Raw genomic sequence first — 16,446 nt, 5'->3', positions numbered from 1 at the left:
ACTACAAGCCGAGTATCCCTTCATTGATGTTTTTGAAGTATTACCATAGCTGATAAATAGATAAGCTCATCAGCAAGGCCATGATTACGTAGGTGACGCGATTAGAGCGCTCGTCAAGGGAATGTCAAGTACGCAAGCGCGGTGCTGCTAGAAGGTATGATGTTGGCTATGGGATAAGAAAAGGCAGACGACTAGGAGGTTGAGGTAATCTCGTTATCGAATGACTATGTGCTAAGTTTTCGCCTGATGGTCCATCTCATCATCGACTTTGATTTGGCTCTCATCGCTTTGCTGTATCCTCCTCAGCTAGCGACGTTTTTCTCAAAGGCCTTCGCCTCCCTAAGTACTTGTTTGATGCTTTCATTACGCCGCCCCTCCCTCCCATCCAAGAGTACCGTGTAATAGTATTACATTCAATAGAAAATGGTTTCGACTGGGCGTGATGCCGGGTAGCCCCCATCTCGAGGGTCAAAAAAGAACAGATACATCAGAAAAGATAAAAATGCAAATGGCTCATGTAAAGAACACCCCCGGCCTCCCGCTTCATTCCAGTTCCCGAATCACAATTATTCCATCCCGCCAGTCCCTTGGGGCCCCAATAACACCTCGCCTCTTGTTATATCCGCTAAGAAAATCTTTTGTACAGCAAGTGGATCTTGTTATCGACAAAGAGAAAAGAAAAGTGACGTTGTTCATGTGCAAGGGGTATCATGAAGAAGATTTGTCGGAAATCGTTCCCACACGACGCGAGAGAGAGACAAACAAGACTTTCTGTTGTTCCGAGGAGGAAAAACTTCTCCAATCTGTCAAACAGTTCAACCGTCATCACCCCACCAGCCGGCTTCGACTCCCGCGTTGCCGACGGCACTGAGCCGAACAGCCTTCTTCTTCGACAGTCCTTGATGAGGAAGACCCAGGGTACCATCGGGCGACACGGGCGAATCCGGCCTCGGGATCCCAAACATGGGCTCGACGTCGCTATCGCTCTCAACAATCTCGGAAGTAGGCGCCCTCTTCGTGCTCCCGCTCCGGCTCCCGACGTTGTAGTCGTCGTCATCGCCGCCGCCCCTCGGTCTCAGCGGCGAGGACTCGTGCCGGACCCTCTCGCCCGTCATCAGCATCCGTCCCCGGCTTTTGCTACTCATGCTGCCCATGGTGAAGCGGTGGTGGTCGCGGTTCCGAAACATGGACATGCCGCTCGTAAACTCCTCGTCTTCCTCGCTGACGTTGTCAAAGTCCATAAAGTCGCTCAGGTCCGGGCTCGGCTCCGCAAAGTCCATCGAGTTGACGTTGCCTACCGGCCTGTCTAGGTAGAGGAGAATCCGCTCCTGCTTGGAGGATTCGCTCGATTGTTGTGTCGTGGTCTCCTGAACCGGCCTCATCTTCCGCAGGCTACCCGTCCTCGAGGATGCTCCGGAGACCGGCTGCGAGGAGGGCGCGGGGAAGTCCAGGTGGCGAGAGTTGCTGCGGTTATGACTCCGGCCTCTGACCAATGACGCCGGGCGACTTTCAGAAGCGCGCGATCCGGCCTTGATGGTGCTGTTTGAGGTTGCTGATGTCTGGTGGCGGAGGGTCTGCGGCGGTTCGGGCCATTCCATCTCGGTGATGGTACCTTGCGAAGAGTTGCGCTGGTGGAAAGAGGAAGAACTTCTCGACTCGTCTTCGTATTCGGCCAGGATCGATTCGCGCATGCGCGCCCGCTTCATTCGGAGAGCTGCGAGCAGCATCTCTTCCTGTCGGGTGACGGCCATGAAGCGGGAGTCTGCGGTGTTGTTGTTGTTGTTGTTGTTGTTGTTGTTGTTGTCCGCGGCAGCGCCACCGCCGGAACTCATAAAAGACTCCACTGATGTCGGGCTCATGGGCGGGGTTGGCTGGTCGACCGAATGGACAGAAGAAGACTTTGTGGATAGCATGCGCTGGGGCGGGTTGCTCATCATGCGATCTGGGATTGCATGTGATTCTTGCGGGGGGAGCACGGCAATCACGCGCGCCTCCTGAACGCCGTAGCCCGAGCGGCTATGTCGGTTGTTGCTCAGAGAGTTATTCAAGGAGTTGTTCAGGGAGTCAGTTGTTGATGTTGACATGGTCGAGTATTGTGACGACCGACTCGAGGCAGCCGGTGGAGGCCGATATGTAGTTGAAGGTAGAGAGCTCATCCGCGAGCTGACACTGACTGGTTTGCTCGGCGGTGATTTGCTAGGAATGGTGAGATATGTGTTGGTAGGGGCAAAGCTGGCATGCCTGACAGACTTTCTTGAGCCTTGTCCCAATGACGGGGCATCTCGCGAATGAGTCGACCTCAGCGACGAGGGAGCCAAGCTGCCTGCATCACTACTGCGGGAACCCCCGGTGAATTTCGAGACGGTGTCGGGGAAGAAGTCGTCTTCCGAGTCAGACGACAGCGACAGCACACTCTTTTCCATCAGATCAGAACCATTTAGACTCTGGCTTGTCCGTTTGGAGGCCTTTGACGTCTTGGTATAGCGGCTTGAGACGCTTGATGCGCAGTCGCGATCGGGCTGCATCTGCTGATGGCCGGTTGATGTAGAAGAAGATTCTGGCAACGGCGCGAATTGAGGCTGGTATGTGGACGTCGTTCCCTCGTGTCTCAGGGGAGGCCTCGAAAAGTTCTTCCTTTGATGGTCCGTGGTCGACGGTGATCTCAGTGGCGTATGAGCAACGCTGTTCAGAGAATGAGTTGATGCAGCAGCCAAAGGACCGTCGTGTCCCAGGACTTGGTCGAATGACATTTGCTCATAATGCTCATATAGGTTGGGCAATGTGCTGATATCGTTGGCGCCCCTGCGGCTGCTGGAACCTGTTCTTGGGCGGCTTCCGGTCGAGTTGAGGCTGTCATACGTGCTCTTTCTAGTAAGTTTCCTCTCGATTCTTTGCTGGATCGGCGGTGGTGTGCTTTTGGGCGAGGTGACCGAGGCGAGCGAGGGTGATCGGTTGGTGTATTCGTTCCCGCGTACAGAGCTTGCTCGCTGAGGGTCGGATTTACCCTTTAAGCTGTTGTGCCTGGCCCGAGACAACAAGGGCCCGAGATCTAGTCGGCTTGGCCTCTTCTTGGCTTTCAGGTTCAACGGTGCCGGGACATTGGTGGATGACTGGCCTTCGATGTCGAGTACGGCGTTGGCTTTCTGCGGTAGGCCCTTGGCCATGGCGGAGGAGGATGTCTGCTGCGATATCGACAGAGGCATCTTTGTCTTGTCATACCACGAAGTGATGGTCGAGTTTGAGCCACGTCGGGCGAGACTCGATGTCTCGGTAGTAAACTCTCGCTGGCCGCCTTCTGTGCTCAGTTGCGCGAATCGGTTCGTCAAGAAAGCCGGCACGATTTCGGACTCCTGCTCCCATTGCGCGTTCGCGTTGTTCCTATTATTGCGATTATTCCCTGCGTAGCTGCCCTCCTCTTCATGGCGCATCACTCCTCCTCGGCTTCTCTCGCTCGCGTTATAAGTCGCCGTGCTTTCGGATACGCATACGCTGATGCCAGAGTTGGAGGCGGAATCCCATTGTCGCGGAGCGTCGATGTTGATCTCGGCGGTCCCCAGAACCTTTTGCGCTTTCGACATGGGCCCTGATACGATCGGGCCAAATGGCGGTTTCTGTTTCCTCCCGGGGACGGGGAATGTGAACTTAGAGGTTCGCCCCATTTCGACGAACCGGCGCGGCGGCGACCTCTGTCCTTCAGGTCAGCCCAGGTCTTTCTCTTCTGAAAAAGCCTTTCCCGCCGAGAGCTGCAAGAAGCCTTCGAAGCAAAAAAGCTCCCGTGGTTTCTCGGGAGGCGTGGGTTTGGCCAGGCGGATTTTCATATGGCAGAGCTTCGTAGTTGGGGAGTGGAGGGAACTACCTTGTCAAAGCAAATTGACAACCCGCGCTATCGATGCATGCGGTTATGGTGAGCCAGACAGGACGACGATTCTCCATGCGATGTTGGTATTGTTTCTCAAAGTTTCCTTTCTTCCCAATGGCAAGTTGCTGCTGTGGTTCTTGTTGGTTTCCTTCGTTCGTGGTTCGTTGTAGTAAAAAGGATTGGTTGCACAGCTGGACAGATTCCTCCCAAGCGATCCTCCCACTCCGACAGCGACACAAAGAAATGAGACGATGGCCGTCATACGAAGGCACCCAGGACCAAGGGGGGGTAATAAGCCAAACTCCTGTTTGCGTCTCCACCGGCACAATTTCCAGATCGGTCCGGGCCAGACGGGCTCTCTCGGCTTTCAAGCTATTTCTTCGAATGGGCTGCTTCTCCACGTGTCGAACATGAGACCTTTGAGGCGGAAAGAGTAAAGACTCGAAAAAAGCAGATTCAGGGCCCTCCCTCTTCCTCGGAAAGTGTGTGTTGGGAGGGAACAGCGATTATGATATTGGGGGACAAAAGGGAAATGGAACTTGGAAATTTCACCCAGCACCAGGCACTTTGACGTGTGACGGCCTCTTGGATGGCCACCTGAACCTTACATACCGCACCCTCTTACCCTTTACTCTAAAGTCATCCACCTTTTTCGCCTCGATACCTCTCCCCTCCTTGGCTGGGGACTGCCTGACTTGCAGGTGATTAGGGTGGGAAGCCGTCCAGATTCTGCATGGATGGTGGCGGTCCACCGCACGTAATCCTTGCAAGCCACACGAGACGGTGGGAATGCAAAAGAGCACGTCGGACAGACCGCGAACGCCAAAATCGTCTCTCCTCCAAGTATCCGTACCTCCTCGTGCTGGCCTCCAATGACCGGCCCTCGGCCTGGCACTTTCTTGGTCCCCTCCCGCGCTGCACAACGACACCCGGGGCTAAGGCAGGGGTTGTCGGCCGGCGGAAACACACCCCTGAACCATGATCTTGATATTGCAAAGGAGGAAATGCCTATAGCTATACGTACACAAATAGTCAACTACGGACTGGACCCTAAGGATTCACCACTGGCAGTGGTTGCAACCCTCAGCCATACACCGAGGGGATCCAGCTGGCAGAGGGAGAACGGAAACAGGACGGACAAGACGCGGGAAGCACGGGGCATCTGCTCGATAGAACAAACGGACGGATGACGAGAGCGTGAAGACGACACCGATGACACTCGCAATCACCGCCCAATATTCTTTTAATCAATTTGACAGCGGAGGTCAAACAGGGGCTTGAATGGCCGTGGATGCGCGAAACCGCGACCCCCCCTCCCCGAGTCTTCTGCACCCCCAGTCGCCAACCGAGGGACTCGTGAATGCCTTCCCAGGTTTCCAATGAATGATCTCTGCAGGGCATCGCTGGGGCCCCTGAAGAAGTGTGGAGGAGCCTTTGCCCATAACGGGCGGTGGGCATACTTCCCACAGTCTCATCGGGGATGATCAGCGACGCCATTCAGCAGAAAAATCCTAGGCCTCAAGGCTCAACAGCCATTATTCCATAAACCCATGGTCATCGACGTCCGAAAGGTCAATGAGCGCTTTGGGCCTCTGTCTATCCGTGGACCGTACGCCGCATTCAATTACAAAGTTCAGCTCCGGATCGCAAATCTGTACACGCCGGTCATCGTAGTAACGGCACTTGTTGGCAATAGCTTCAGTAGCGATTCGTGTCCCGATCACCCGTCATCCCCTTTTAGCCCTGTTGCCTCCCCACAGGAAGCACTCGTGCCTGCGGATATGAGTAGGTATCACAAAGTCAATACCTAGGATTCAGGAGTCACAGAGCGACACCGCCTCTGGCCGTTATGAGGGCCATTATCCGATGTATCGCGGGTGGTTTTGATCATCCGCTTCTGTCCTGGTCTTGTCTCAGAATTCCCCAGTATGCGGATGACCTATCACTATTAGGCCTTCTCGAAGCAGCAGGACCGGACGTATAGTGGGCAACATGTCTCTTGAAACGGCCTGGTGCGGAACAGCCAACATCGAGAGGCCCACCGTTAAGGAGGCTGCTGATAGTTGAGCTGGCAGGACGATGGATCATGGCACAGTTGGCAGCAACACAGCATACGGAGTAGAGGCAAGCTCATTGTGCCATGCAAACGCCTCTCTCTGCTCAGAAGCTACGGGTTCCGGCTGGCGTCGTTCCGCACCATGGCACTACCCGCCGCCCGCTCATGCTTTGCCAACTCAGAGTCTCAGCCCGCTGGCCACTTCAGTTCGCAGATATCAGTGTCACTTCACGATCCCGCCGTTTCCGAACCCAGCAGAAAGACGGGCGGCCCATCCATATGCGGCGGTCAAAAGGAACGCCCCTGACTGAACCTGGCCCCATGTTCCGGGCCTTACAAAATGCTCCACGTATTCTGGAATGTCTTTTTTTCTTTTCGCAGAGAGGGGCGGGCTAGACCACTGCGACAGTGGACTACTTACGTGCCCACCGCCCACTTTCAGAAGTCGTTGTTCAATCTGGCGTGCTACTGCTCTGCCACTCGACATGGCCTGGGGATGGGGACGGCGTGGCTGAGATGCTTGCAAAAAAGGAGTCAATGTCATTAATGAGCAAGCACTGCTCGCATGAGCCTAGCACGTTCGTAACGGAGACAACGACGCGGCCAATGCCAACATTTTCCACCGAGACACAAAAAAAAAAAGGCAACGTGGAAGAGGTCGAGCGTTTCCAACGTCTGTTCTCATTAGACTCTACAGGCGGCAAAAGCAAGCAATCTAAGACCGACTCAGTCGATGCTGCGACTTGATTTTGCGACGCATGAGATGCAGCAGAGAGAGCTTCACTGCTACTTCCCTGACTCGTATCGACTGACCACTTGGAGATGACACTGTTTGGGGTAGAATGAGAGGGACAGTGAGGACGTTGACAGCACAGAACCAAAAGAAGAAAACACGAGAAGCAGTCCTTAGTCTATCCTGCGGGAAGTTGGAACGAAGGATTTGCAGTTTGCGGTGGCGAGAGCACCGATTTCGTCCAGACTTGTAAGCGTTCCCATGTGGGCTGGTCCATATCGTCGGGTCCCTTCGCGAACGAGCCTCTTTTTGGATGAGGGACGAACTTCATCGGGCTAGGCGCCGCTCTCGACAGGTCCATCACTTGCCTTAGGACGGACACGGACATCACGGCAGTAAGGTCCACGACTCACAGACCCTCTCTCGTCGACGACGACGTCGCAGACTCACTGACGCGGGAGGTTATCTTTCCATCCATCTTAGTCAAGGCCTTACAGTGGTCTGCGAAAAGTCTCGAAGCGTGGAAATCATGACTTCACAACTTCACAAGAGTAGGACTAGGAGACCGGGGTCGTTACAACTTACTCGATCCTACAGGTACTTCCAGGCACAACAACGGGCAAACAACATCTCCAGCAGGTGCCAAAGCCCGTTGCCCAGAACGGATAGATCATCGACGAACCGGTGCCACTCCAACACAAGCCTCAAGGCAATAACAGCTTGGCTTCACCCACTCCAACGAGGTCTACGACTACGAGAGGGTTCCTGTAGAACAGAGTGGGATTGACCTTGTGCCGACATGTTCACGGTAACACGGCGGCCCTGCACGCAAGCGGCGAAGTCAAACTCCACTTCCGAAGCCTGCCATTCCATGTTCAATGATGTATCCGGTCGAAACTTGGCGTCCGTGTACGCGTCCATCACGAGCTGCACAGCGAGGGCAACCCAGGTTCGCTTGCAATTGCACAGGCCACAAGGAACCTTTGAAAAACGTAACCTATTTGCCCAGAAACAAATTTGGACGCGCAGATACGTCTGTCGAGGACTCGCGTCCGACGTTCCGAGTACAATGTTTGAAGCCAAAGCGCCTCAGCCGTCAAATGTATTTACACTATGAAGACATACCTACATCCTAGCGGACCCGTGGGGACGTGCAACAGCACCGTCCGGTTCCCAGTCCAATAGTTCACAGCTGTCAAATTATGCGTCTACCTACTGCGTATGGATAGTGTACAAACAAAGGGGACAACGATCCTATGCCAGAGACGGGAGCCCGTGGTTCATGCGCCTGTCACCCGCAAACACTGAGCAAACTTGACATTCTTTTTTTGTACGATTACGGATACAGATCAGATCCCACTTAAGGATTTCCAATGGTGTCTTGGTGTATTTGGTCTCATGGGCTGAAGACCAGGGGAAATACATTGACCACATTTCGCTTGAGTCGATTGCCCATCATCGGTGAGATTAACGATCGAAAGGGGGCCGCGGTCAGAGACCGGGATGAGTTGACCACATGATTAAAGACCGGCCCTGTCAATAGCAGCATCGCCAGTTGCCGTATCCACCAAGCACCCCCGAAAAGATTCAATCCAAGCACGCCAGGCAAAAGCAAGCCAAGCCAAGCCCAGGTTTGACAGGCAAACAGGGTCCGCTCTGACAGAGTGAGCTGAGGTATCCTCTCTCGCCTGTGGTGGCCGAAGAGTCGAGGACGCCCTGATGCTGGACCGGGTCGGACTCGAGCCCCCCAAACGCTTATCGTCGCTGTCGAGACTAAACATCGGATGAGTTGGCGCCGAAGCTCTCGCGTACCGTGTCACTGCTACAATGCACCAGTTCAAGTTCTCACCACAGGAACAGACAAGTAAGTCGACTGGAGTTCGACAGTTCCAACTTCAAAAGCCCAAGCGATGACCATCCCACCGGTTCCCCAAGATAGATCCTATGGTACGGATACAGTGACGGTTGGGGTTCTTCCTTTAGGCCTGTCCCGCCTTAATCGGGTGAACCCTTGATCGATAGATTGGCGTCTATCGCCTGAGCCTGAAGGCCCTGAACATGGCACGCATGACATCTGGCGCCGCAATGTCTCACAAGTCGAGGTTCGAAGAAGGTACACGGCACGCTGCTGCTGCGAAGTCTAATTCAACTTGCTGATCTGGATCAGCGACCAGACAAGGCCCTTGACATCAGAGGGCAGACAGAATCAAAGGAAGCAACCTCTCGGGGAAGATCTATGGCACATCCGCAAGAACACCTTCCACTCGAGCAAACGCCATGATGGGACACACAGACACACGGCTCGTCACTGATCGCTCTAGCAAACTTGCAGAGTTTGCGGAGCAGAGTTCGGACCGGGCTGCCACTTCGACTCGGTTTGACTCGCTCAACACCATTACCAAATCATCCTTCGGACGAAAGCTCCTTTTAAACTTGGAAGTAGTTGGAGCTTTGGCCCGTTGTTGCAGCACGGATGCTCTCGCATCCATATTGGGATTGCAACATCGCCCTGCACTTTAATCCAAGCAAAGCAGCAAGCCCAGCTTGCCAAGCTGGCTGCGCTAGCAAACCACCCCTCACGGTTCACACCCCCTCGAGCGTCGCAACGATTTTTCAGAATAGGAAAGTCGGCGATCCATCGCATCCAAGATCCCAGCCCCGCTGCAGAGTAAGGCTAACCAAGATCTGCTGTGGATGAGGCGGTTGCCATCAGCCCCATCCCATCCCATCCCATCGTGACTTTGCGTGCCACCGTGCCTACGAGGTTGTTTCGTCACCCTGCTTCTCTCGTCTGTTTTTTTCCTACTTTCTACGCTACAACGTTTCCGTAACCGTCCACATTCGGCATGAGAAGTGGACTCACGGTCAGAGCTTGCCAGCTTGGGATGTTGAAGCTCCGCGACCAAGCGGTCAGGGGGCCTCGGCCTTTTCAGGCGACGCGGAGACCATCGTTGTTTTGTGATTTTCAAAGGGCAGATTTTGATATGCGCTGCTTCAAGCCTGAGAGGACAGTAGAGCATTGCAACTATTCGCAGGCCTTGTCCATCCTCATTGGACGCCAACTCTGTATTTTGCCTGCAAAGCCTGGTTGCGTGGATGTAGATCAGACATATCTCGCCGCGAAATCGGCATGCTTTATTAGGCATAAAGAGCCAGCGTCCTCTTCTCTGACAGTCCCGCCCCGATGCTAGATGGTGATCCTGCCCCCCCCCCTCCCCTTGACAAAAGGTGCATGTGCCCATGTCTGCCAGAGGAATTAGAAAAGCAAAGAAGGTTGAGATAACCGACCCTTGTGCCTTTGAGGCCCCCAAAAGCTCAAACCCTTACCGGGTTGATCATCGGAGCTCGGTTCACCAGTTGGGCAAGCCGCTTGTTGACCGCATTTCTTGTTCGAATTCTTTCCCTGCTCCGTTGACCCCTTCGCGAAGCCGGAGACGGGAACCCTGGTGTGACAGCAACTCTTCCTGGCCCTGACTGCCAGACGTCCTTGATCTGCCAGCCAGCTTCGCTCATCATAAACCCTGACGGATGCGGCCGCCTCCGTCGGTCGATGTTCCGTACGGTAACGAGGGCCAAAACTCCACTATCAAAGGCCTGAGTAAGAGAGTCCAAGTCGGGCATGCCCCCTCCCCCTTCCCGCGGCCCATTGCCAAACATGTTCATTGCTGCCCGTCCCCGGTTGCTTCGGCCGCGTTGTCGAAGTTTCGCAAGCCCTAACACGGCAAATCCCCCAAAGTTGAGCGGGCCGCGCCCGCCAAACCTCACAGTCCCATCATGCAGAGCTGACATCTCGAAACAGGCTAACAGCTGAGAAGAAGGGCGCCAGCCTACGGTGCTGTGCCGCACGAAGGCGGCAGGCAAACTGCATCACGGGTGTTCGGTCAACTCCAGTCAGCTTGGTGAGGTCAGCGAGGTGCAGAAGCCGACCTTGCCAAAGGCTACAGCCCGCCTGTGTGTATCCGTTGAAAGATAGGCTATGATCCATCGCCTCCTTCGGCTCCCCTGCCACAAGACCACGCTCGTGAATTCGGCCGCGGGAGATCTCGCCGATGCTGATACGACGTCGCCCGCTTTCCGACATGACCCCCCTCGCCATTCACCTTCGCCCCCGGGCTTTCACTCAACCTCGAGGAAAGCCCAGAGCCAAAAAGGCGAGTCGAGAGGCAAGGCCCGCATGACCGCCCGGCCTTTCTTGCCCACTCGCCTGCATCTTGCGAGATCGCGCTTGCAAAAACTCTGAGCGTCGTGCTGGAGAGGGACCCGCCGCCGGTGTTCCAGTTGGCGGGGTAGAGAACATCGTGATGAAAAAAAAATAAAGTCTTCGCGGGGTAGAGCTGGCCGTGCGAGGGGCCATTTTCGACTGCCGATGTTAAGGATGTTTCTTCTTGTTCCCCTTCCTTTCTTCTTTTGATCTGGAGGGTCGGTGTTTATCCGGCTAAGTAGGTTGGGTATGCGGTTTGCATTCTCTACCACGCAAGGTCATGCTCGTGCATCTTGTTGGCAGGTATCGTGTCAGAAGGGACATGCATGTCTGTATCCAACAACTTGGTCTGCTGCACGTGCTGCTGTCCTTTCGCCTCATTCTTCAGTCTTCTTACATCCTATGTAAGTCTTGAGTTCCTACGTCACCGATCAAAGTGGACCTGTGACAGTTTCTCTTTACCTTATGTTGAAGTAAATGAGGTTGGCTTTCTAGCCTTGATGATATCGAGTTACTCTAGCTCTTACAGTAAAAGTACGGTTGTATATCAGCAAAAGAAACCCTTCGACAGCTTTATCGTGAGCTTAATCAAAGACTTTTCAAAAATCTAAGCACTTCCGCAGAGTGCCCCAAGCATCAATCCAATCCGTCAGACATGTGCGCTCGCGAACGGATGTGTCCATCATTTCCCCCCTCTCATGAAGGTGTTCATGGATGACACATATGTACTGATTGGTTCAGTCGTTAGGCTGTCAGTAGGACCATAAGCGTGCTTATGCCATAGCTTTGAGATTGTGGTGTGCGTGAGATACCTAAGTGGCAGCTCCGTTTCGTACGTACTGGCGTGTGTTCATCCAATGCACTTGCTTGAGAAAGTTAAGACCACCTCAGAGGAAAGTGACGCGAATTCGAGGGCCCATGTAGGTTTATGTTCGAATTTGACAAGGCCAAGTTGGAACCTTCCTATTAGCACAGTAATAGCTGCCTGGATATTGTCATGAGCAGCTTCATGCTCCTGAAGTGTCAAGCTACACTGACATTTATATACCATTCATGTTGTGAATAAGGTATATACTTGGAGATCTCTAAAGTACGCTCTTGTGATATGATGCCTTCAGGCCCGCAACCCTGTTCCACTATCAAGATGGACATTGATAACTGCTCAACCGCATCATTGCACTATGCTTTGTCATCCTACAAGCCAGTTCACGTTCCTAGTCAGCTTTCTTCTGCCTCCTGGCATGAGCTCAGAACCATCAATCCGCTGCAAAGTTTTGCTCGATAAGTTGGTACTGCCCGCTAGCAATGGAATAAAGTTGTGTATTACAATCGGATTACTACGCAAAGCATGTTCAAGACGTTGTCGGTCTTAATTCAAGGGGAACTGACCTCATGTGAGCTATTCATAAAAGCATTTCGTTAACGTCCCTATGGCGGAACACGGTGACGCAAGTTCAGATAACTCATGCTTTACTAAACCCCGGCTTCTTTCATTTGCCAGGGTCATAAAACCATTCTTCTCACGATGTTGTGAGCACCGAGCAATGACACGGTACAGCGTAGGTGAGAGCTCTGATGACAGTAATGAACCTCTTCTCAAGCAATCCATTCATCTCGATGGACCATGGAATGAGGAAGAAATATAAGGTATTTACTCTCATCTTCCTAGGCCGCAAGTTTTCCAGCCACACCCGAGTTCCCAATTAGAAATAAGTCTAGGACGGTCTGAATATGCCTAGCCTTCTGTATTCCTTTCCTTTACAAAATTGAGAAAAGAAAAAAGAGTTCACCGCCGGTGAGGCTACATCTCTTGGTGCTTATGTTAGGATTCGAACTCGAAGCCTGTCGTCGAGTAGGCTATGGGCGGAGATATTAATTGTTGACCTTAAACCACTCCATCACCCAGCCAGTTTGACCTGACCAACCGACCTAGGAAGGCGCCTGCTATGCTGGTAACAAGAGTGGACTTAGAGGGGTATATGAAGGCTTCCTGCGTATTCAGAGGGTGGAATATACGGTAGCGGTGAGACCTGGAAATTAACAAGGCAGCGCGTCAGTCCACGGACCCTAAGCTTGAACGGGACTTCAACATCAAACAAGACAGTATGCAAACGATGATTTTGATCAAGTCAATTTAAACCTATGGTATGCATGGGCATTTTCCTCGCCCGTCTTTTTGGTTGAGTGGGTAGTACTAGTACATAAAATGTGACACCCGGCGATTCTCCTATCTTGCATGTATGTCCATCAACGCCGGCTCCGTACTCTGTAAGGTAATCATTTCTGTCCTGCCGCCTGATCAAAGCTCTCAAGCACCGAATCCTTCAGCTGCTTGGGCTCTCCAGACGCTCCCTCGTCGGACTCCTCGTTGTTGACGAGCTGCTTCGCCATCGTCCTGGCTTGCGCCTGGCCAACCTTGCCGTAGACGCTCAGGCCAGTGGCAATCATGCTGGAGATGTCTCCCACGTTACCGGGAACGACGACAGCCGTGCTCTCCTTGGCCAGCTTGCCAAAAGCGTCAACGTACTTCTCGGCAACCGACAAGCTGATGGCGCCTTGTGCAGCATCCTCGCCGTCGGCAATGCTCTTGGAGACAGCCTCGATACCGGCGGCGGTAGCCTTGGCCTTCATAAGGATGGCCTCGGCCTCACCAGACGCCCTGTTGATCTGCTCGGCGCGCATGGCCTCGGACGCCAGAATAACGCTCTGCTTCTTACCCTCGGCGATGTTGATGGCCGACTGCCTCTGACCCTCGGAGTCGAGGATCTCTGCGCGCTTCGAGCGCTCGGCGGTGACCTGGCGGTGCATGGCTTCGACGACGCCGGCGGGGGCGTGGATGTCGCGGATCTCGTAACGGAGACAGGTGACGCCCCAGGCCTGGGCGGCCTCGTTGATGGCGGCGGTGATGTTTGTGTTGAGGGCTGCACGCTCCTTGAGGACGTGGTCGAGGGTCAGCTGGCCGATTTCGGATCGCATCGTGGTTTGCGCCAACTGGGAGATGGCGTATTCGGCATCTTCGACTCCGTAGCTGGGGGAAAGAGGGTCAGTATGCTACCATGGGATCGTGGAGGGCATGCCAACAAACCTAGCCTTGTAGGCGTCAAAGACGCGGGTGTAGAGGACACCATCAAGTTCGAGGGTGACGTTGTCGGCGGTGATGGCGCTCTGACTGGGGATCTCGAGGGCGTTTTCCTTGAGTGACTTGACATAGGAGATGCGGTCGATGAAGGGGACGAGGATAGCCAGACCGGGTTCGAGGATGCGGTTGAACTTTCCCATGCGCTCAACGATCCATGCTGTTTGTTGCGGAACGAAGCGGATGACGGTGTTGGCGGGGAGCGACGACCTCTGGAAGTAGGACGGCGGGATGCTGGAGCTGGAGCCGAATGCTGATGGAAGCAGGCTCTTTGTGCTGGTCTGGAAGCCGCGCGACTGCGACTGGACGAGAGCCCGTCGCAACGGCGCGGAGAGTGCGGCCTTGGTTACCGCCGAAGCCATGTCTGCTGCATTGACATAGATTGAGATGCGTGGATCAGATGGATGTTGCGAGCTCCAGAACAGCTCTCACTCAGGTCATCAGCTAAGGTCAAAGAAGATCGGTGGATCCCCCGTCGTTTGATGACCGGGGCAAAAAAATCCCATGGATGACGGAGGCTGTAGCTGCCTACCGATGATTAGCCGACGGCATCGGCCGAGGCCCACCGGCTCTGATGCTCCCGTTCCGTGGTGCCATGGGCATCCAGGACATCCCAGACACGAGGCCTTGCATTGTCAGCCTGGAGACCAGACGGCACATCTGTTCGCAACGGATTTGAAGCCCGGATACCTCTGATTTTGCATTGGACCGTAACCGTATTGATGTTGGCTAGTCATGAAACCCGGGTCTCAAAATATTCAGCATCATGACAGTCACCACAACAATCAATCATAGGATCCATTATCACCTACCTCACTTTAACATGATTCCCACACACTTACGACAACTAGTGACATCGCCAACTGGACGACTGCGAGGGTTTGAGAGGATAAAAGTCCAGCGTGGAACCAGCAAATATAGCCCAGAATGTGGTACCTACCTTAGATCTGAATCTCACACCCGTAGAGGTGTATGCTTTTGGCGGTGTCCTGTTCCGTCTCACTCTGTCCACACTCTCAAAGCAGGATACATTGTCCTCCTTCAAAAGTCCTTTCATAAGCACATCAGAACGGGGGGAGAGAACTTTGGGTGTGAAGAAAAGTCGTAATCATTGAGCCATACTACCCATGCCATGTGTACCGATAATCAGCCCGACCTACCCAGCCAAACCCTCTTTCGCGCATCGTTGGGAATCATGAACATAGGCCACTACGGGTATGTAGAACCTTCGGGAGGCTGAGCGATCTTCTTGTTCGCAGGAGCCGCCATGTATCTGAAGAAACGAAGGTTAGCCTTGCCTTAAGAGGGCTTACAGTCATTCAGTCTGCACCGAAATGCATCTTCCCCGGCATACCTTCTAAGCTCAATGAGGATGGTCTCCATGGTGTTATCTCTCTTCCAGTTGGCCAAGCAGGGAAGCTGTCTGTGATCGACAACGCCGTTGCGAGAATTGACGCAGGGCAGGTTGACCTGGCTCACAAATTGTATCGTGGGAGGCTCGTCGGGGTAGTTGGGACCGCAGTGCATTTTGAGGGAGTAGATTCTGTTCTCGTGAACGCTCTGCAAAGGACCGGTCAGTGATGCGCAACACCTCAATGTTGGCCAGTAGAAACAAAGGAAATACTTACGTGAGGGGGTCCGAGAATGGTTCCGTTCCAGTCGGACATCAAGAGGTCCTCGGCATCATTCAGACCGTAGGAGCAAGCCTCTGCACCAGAAAGAGTCAGTCAGAGATGCGAGATGCGCGGGGCAGCTTGCTTGGTGTTGCATTAGAGGGGCTCAAGTACCTGCTCCGAGACCCTTCTCGCCCTTCTCAAGCTCCTCAAGGAGCCTGAAGTTGCGTGGAACCTTTGCGCCCATGATGAGTTGTGTGTGGGTATCGAGAGGCTTGGGGTTGGTGTGTTTGTCAAAGGGCGACGGAAAGATACCGCAGCGTAGATGTTCAGAGTTGGAGGGGTTGCGAAGTGGGAGGAAGGTGAGTGCAATGCAGCCCGGATCTTAGGTAAGGCCCCTTGGTGGGTTAGGAGGGTGGGACATCTCCTTATAGAAGGGGCCACCGGTGTAATTCAGCTGGCTTGCGCCTGAAGGCGCTGTCACGGTCGGCCCAGAGGCCCCAGACTGCCCAATGCGCAGGGGCCAGCGCGGGGCATCACAGGGCGGTGAACCACTTTGGGCATTTCTGCCACCTGAGCGGTGTGGATACCTTTATGCGAGATGCCTTAGTCATCATTCAAGGTGGACAGCTCACCTCAATCGGGAGCTGTGGATGAGCTGCCAAGCGCAGAGGAGCAGACGTAGCTGTCCAGACGGAAGCTCCCTACCTTGCCTTGTTCATCCCTATCAACTCGACAATTCTCGACAAGACATAGCCTTGAAGTCCGTCTTTCTTTGCGCTTGTTTCTTCGTTTCACTGAGGTCTGTCGTAGATCGATAATGGACTGCCCGAGAGGCCACCTGTGAC

General features: G+C 53.9%; 4 protein-coding genes across 4 annotated transcripts; all 4 read right to left on the bottom strand.

The window, feature by feature from the left end:
- Positions 1-638: 638 nt before the first annotated feature.
- On the bottom strand, positions 639-3,774 carry BDP55DRAFT_161670 (uncharacterized protein). The gene has a single exon (XM_060565686.1). The coding sequence runs from the start codon at positions 3,657-3,659 to the stop codon at positions 816-818; it is 2,844 nt and encodes a 947-aa protein (XP_060429279.1). The 5' UTR covers positions 3,660-3,774; the 3' UTR covers positions 639-815.
- A 6,189-nt stretch (positions 3,775-9,963) lies between these two features.
- BDP55DRAFT_632444 (uncharacterized protein) lies at positions 9,964-10,437 on the bottom strand (the record flags this gene model as incomplete). Its single annotated transcript, XM_060572424.1, has 1 exon — positions 9,964-10,437. The coding sequence occupies one exon, from the start codon at positions 10,435-10,437 to the stop codon at positions 9,964-9,966; it is 474 nt and encodes a 157-aa protein (XP_060429278.1).
- A 2,689-nt stretch (positions 10,438-13,126) lies between these two features.
- BDP55DRAFT_552913 (uncharacterized protein) lies at positions 13,127-14,347 on the bottom strand (the record flags this gene model as incomplete). Its single annotated transcript, XM_060569248.1, has 2 exons — positions 13,127-13,877; positions 13,935-14,347. The coding sequence occupies 2 exons, from the start codon at positions 14,345-14,347 to the stop codon at positions 13,127-13,129; spliced, it is 1,164 nt and encodes a 387-aa protein (XP_060429277.1).
- Positions 14,348-15,143: 796 nt separating this feature from the next.
- Positions 15,144-16,031, bottom strand: BDP55DRAFT_161567 (ubiquitin-conjugating enzyme). Its single transcript, XM_060565683.1, has 4 exons — positions 15,773-16,031; positions 15,614-15,693; positions 15,340-15,545; positions 15,144-15,258 (listed from the first exon to the last, which is right to left on the bottom strand). The coding sequence occupies exons 1-4, from the start codon at positions 15,843-15,845 to the stop codon at positions 15,195-15,197; spliced, it is 423 nt and encodes a 140-aa protein (XP_060429276.1). The 5' UTR covers positions 15,846-16,031; the 3' UTR covers positions 15,144-15,194.
- Between the last annotated feature and the right edge of the window lie 415 nt (positions 16,032-16,446).

Source organism: Colletotrichum godetiae (assembly GCF_030913485.1).
Source record: "Colletotrichum godetiae strain CBS 193.32 chromosome Unknown BDP55scaffold_22, whole genome shotgun sequence".
In the NCBI taxonomy this organism is placed as follows: Eukaryota; Fungi; Ascomycota; class Sordariomycetes; order Glomerellales; family Glomerellaceae; genus Colletotrichum; species Colletotrichum godetiae.
This window is presented reverse-complemented; position numbering and strand designations above follow the sequence as displayed.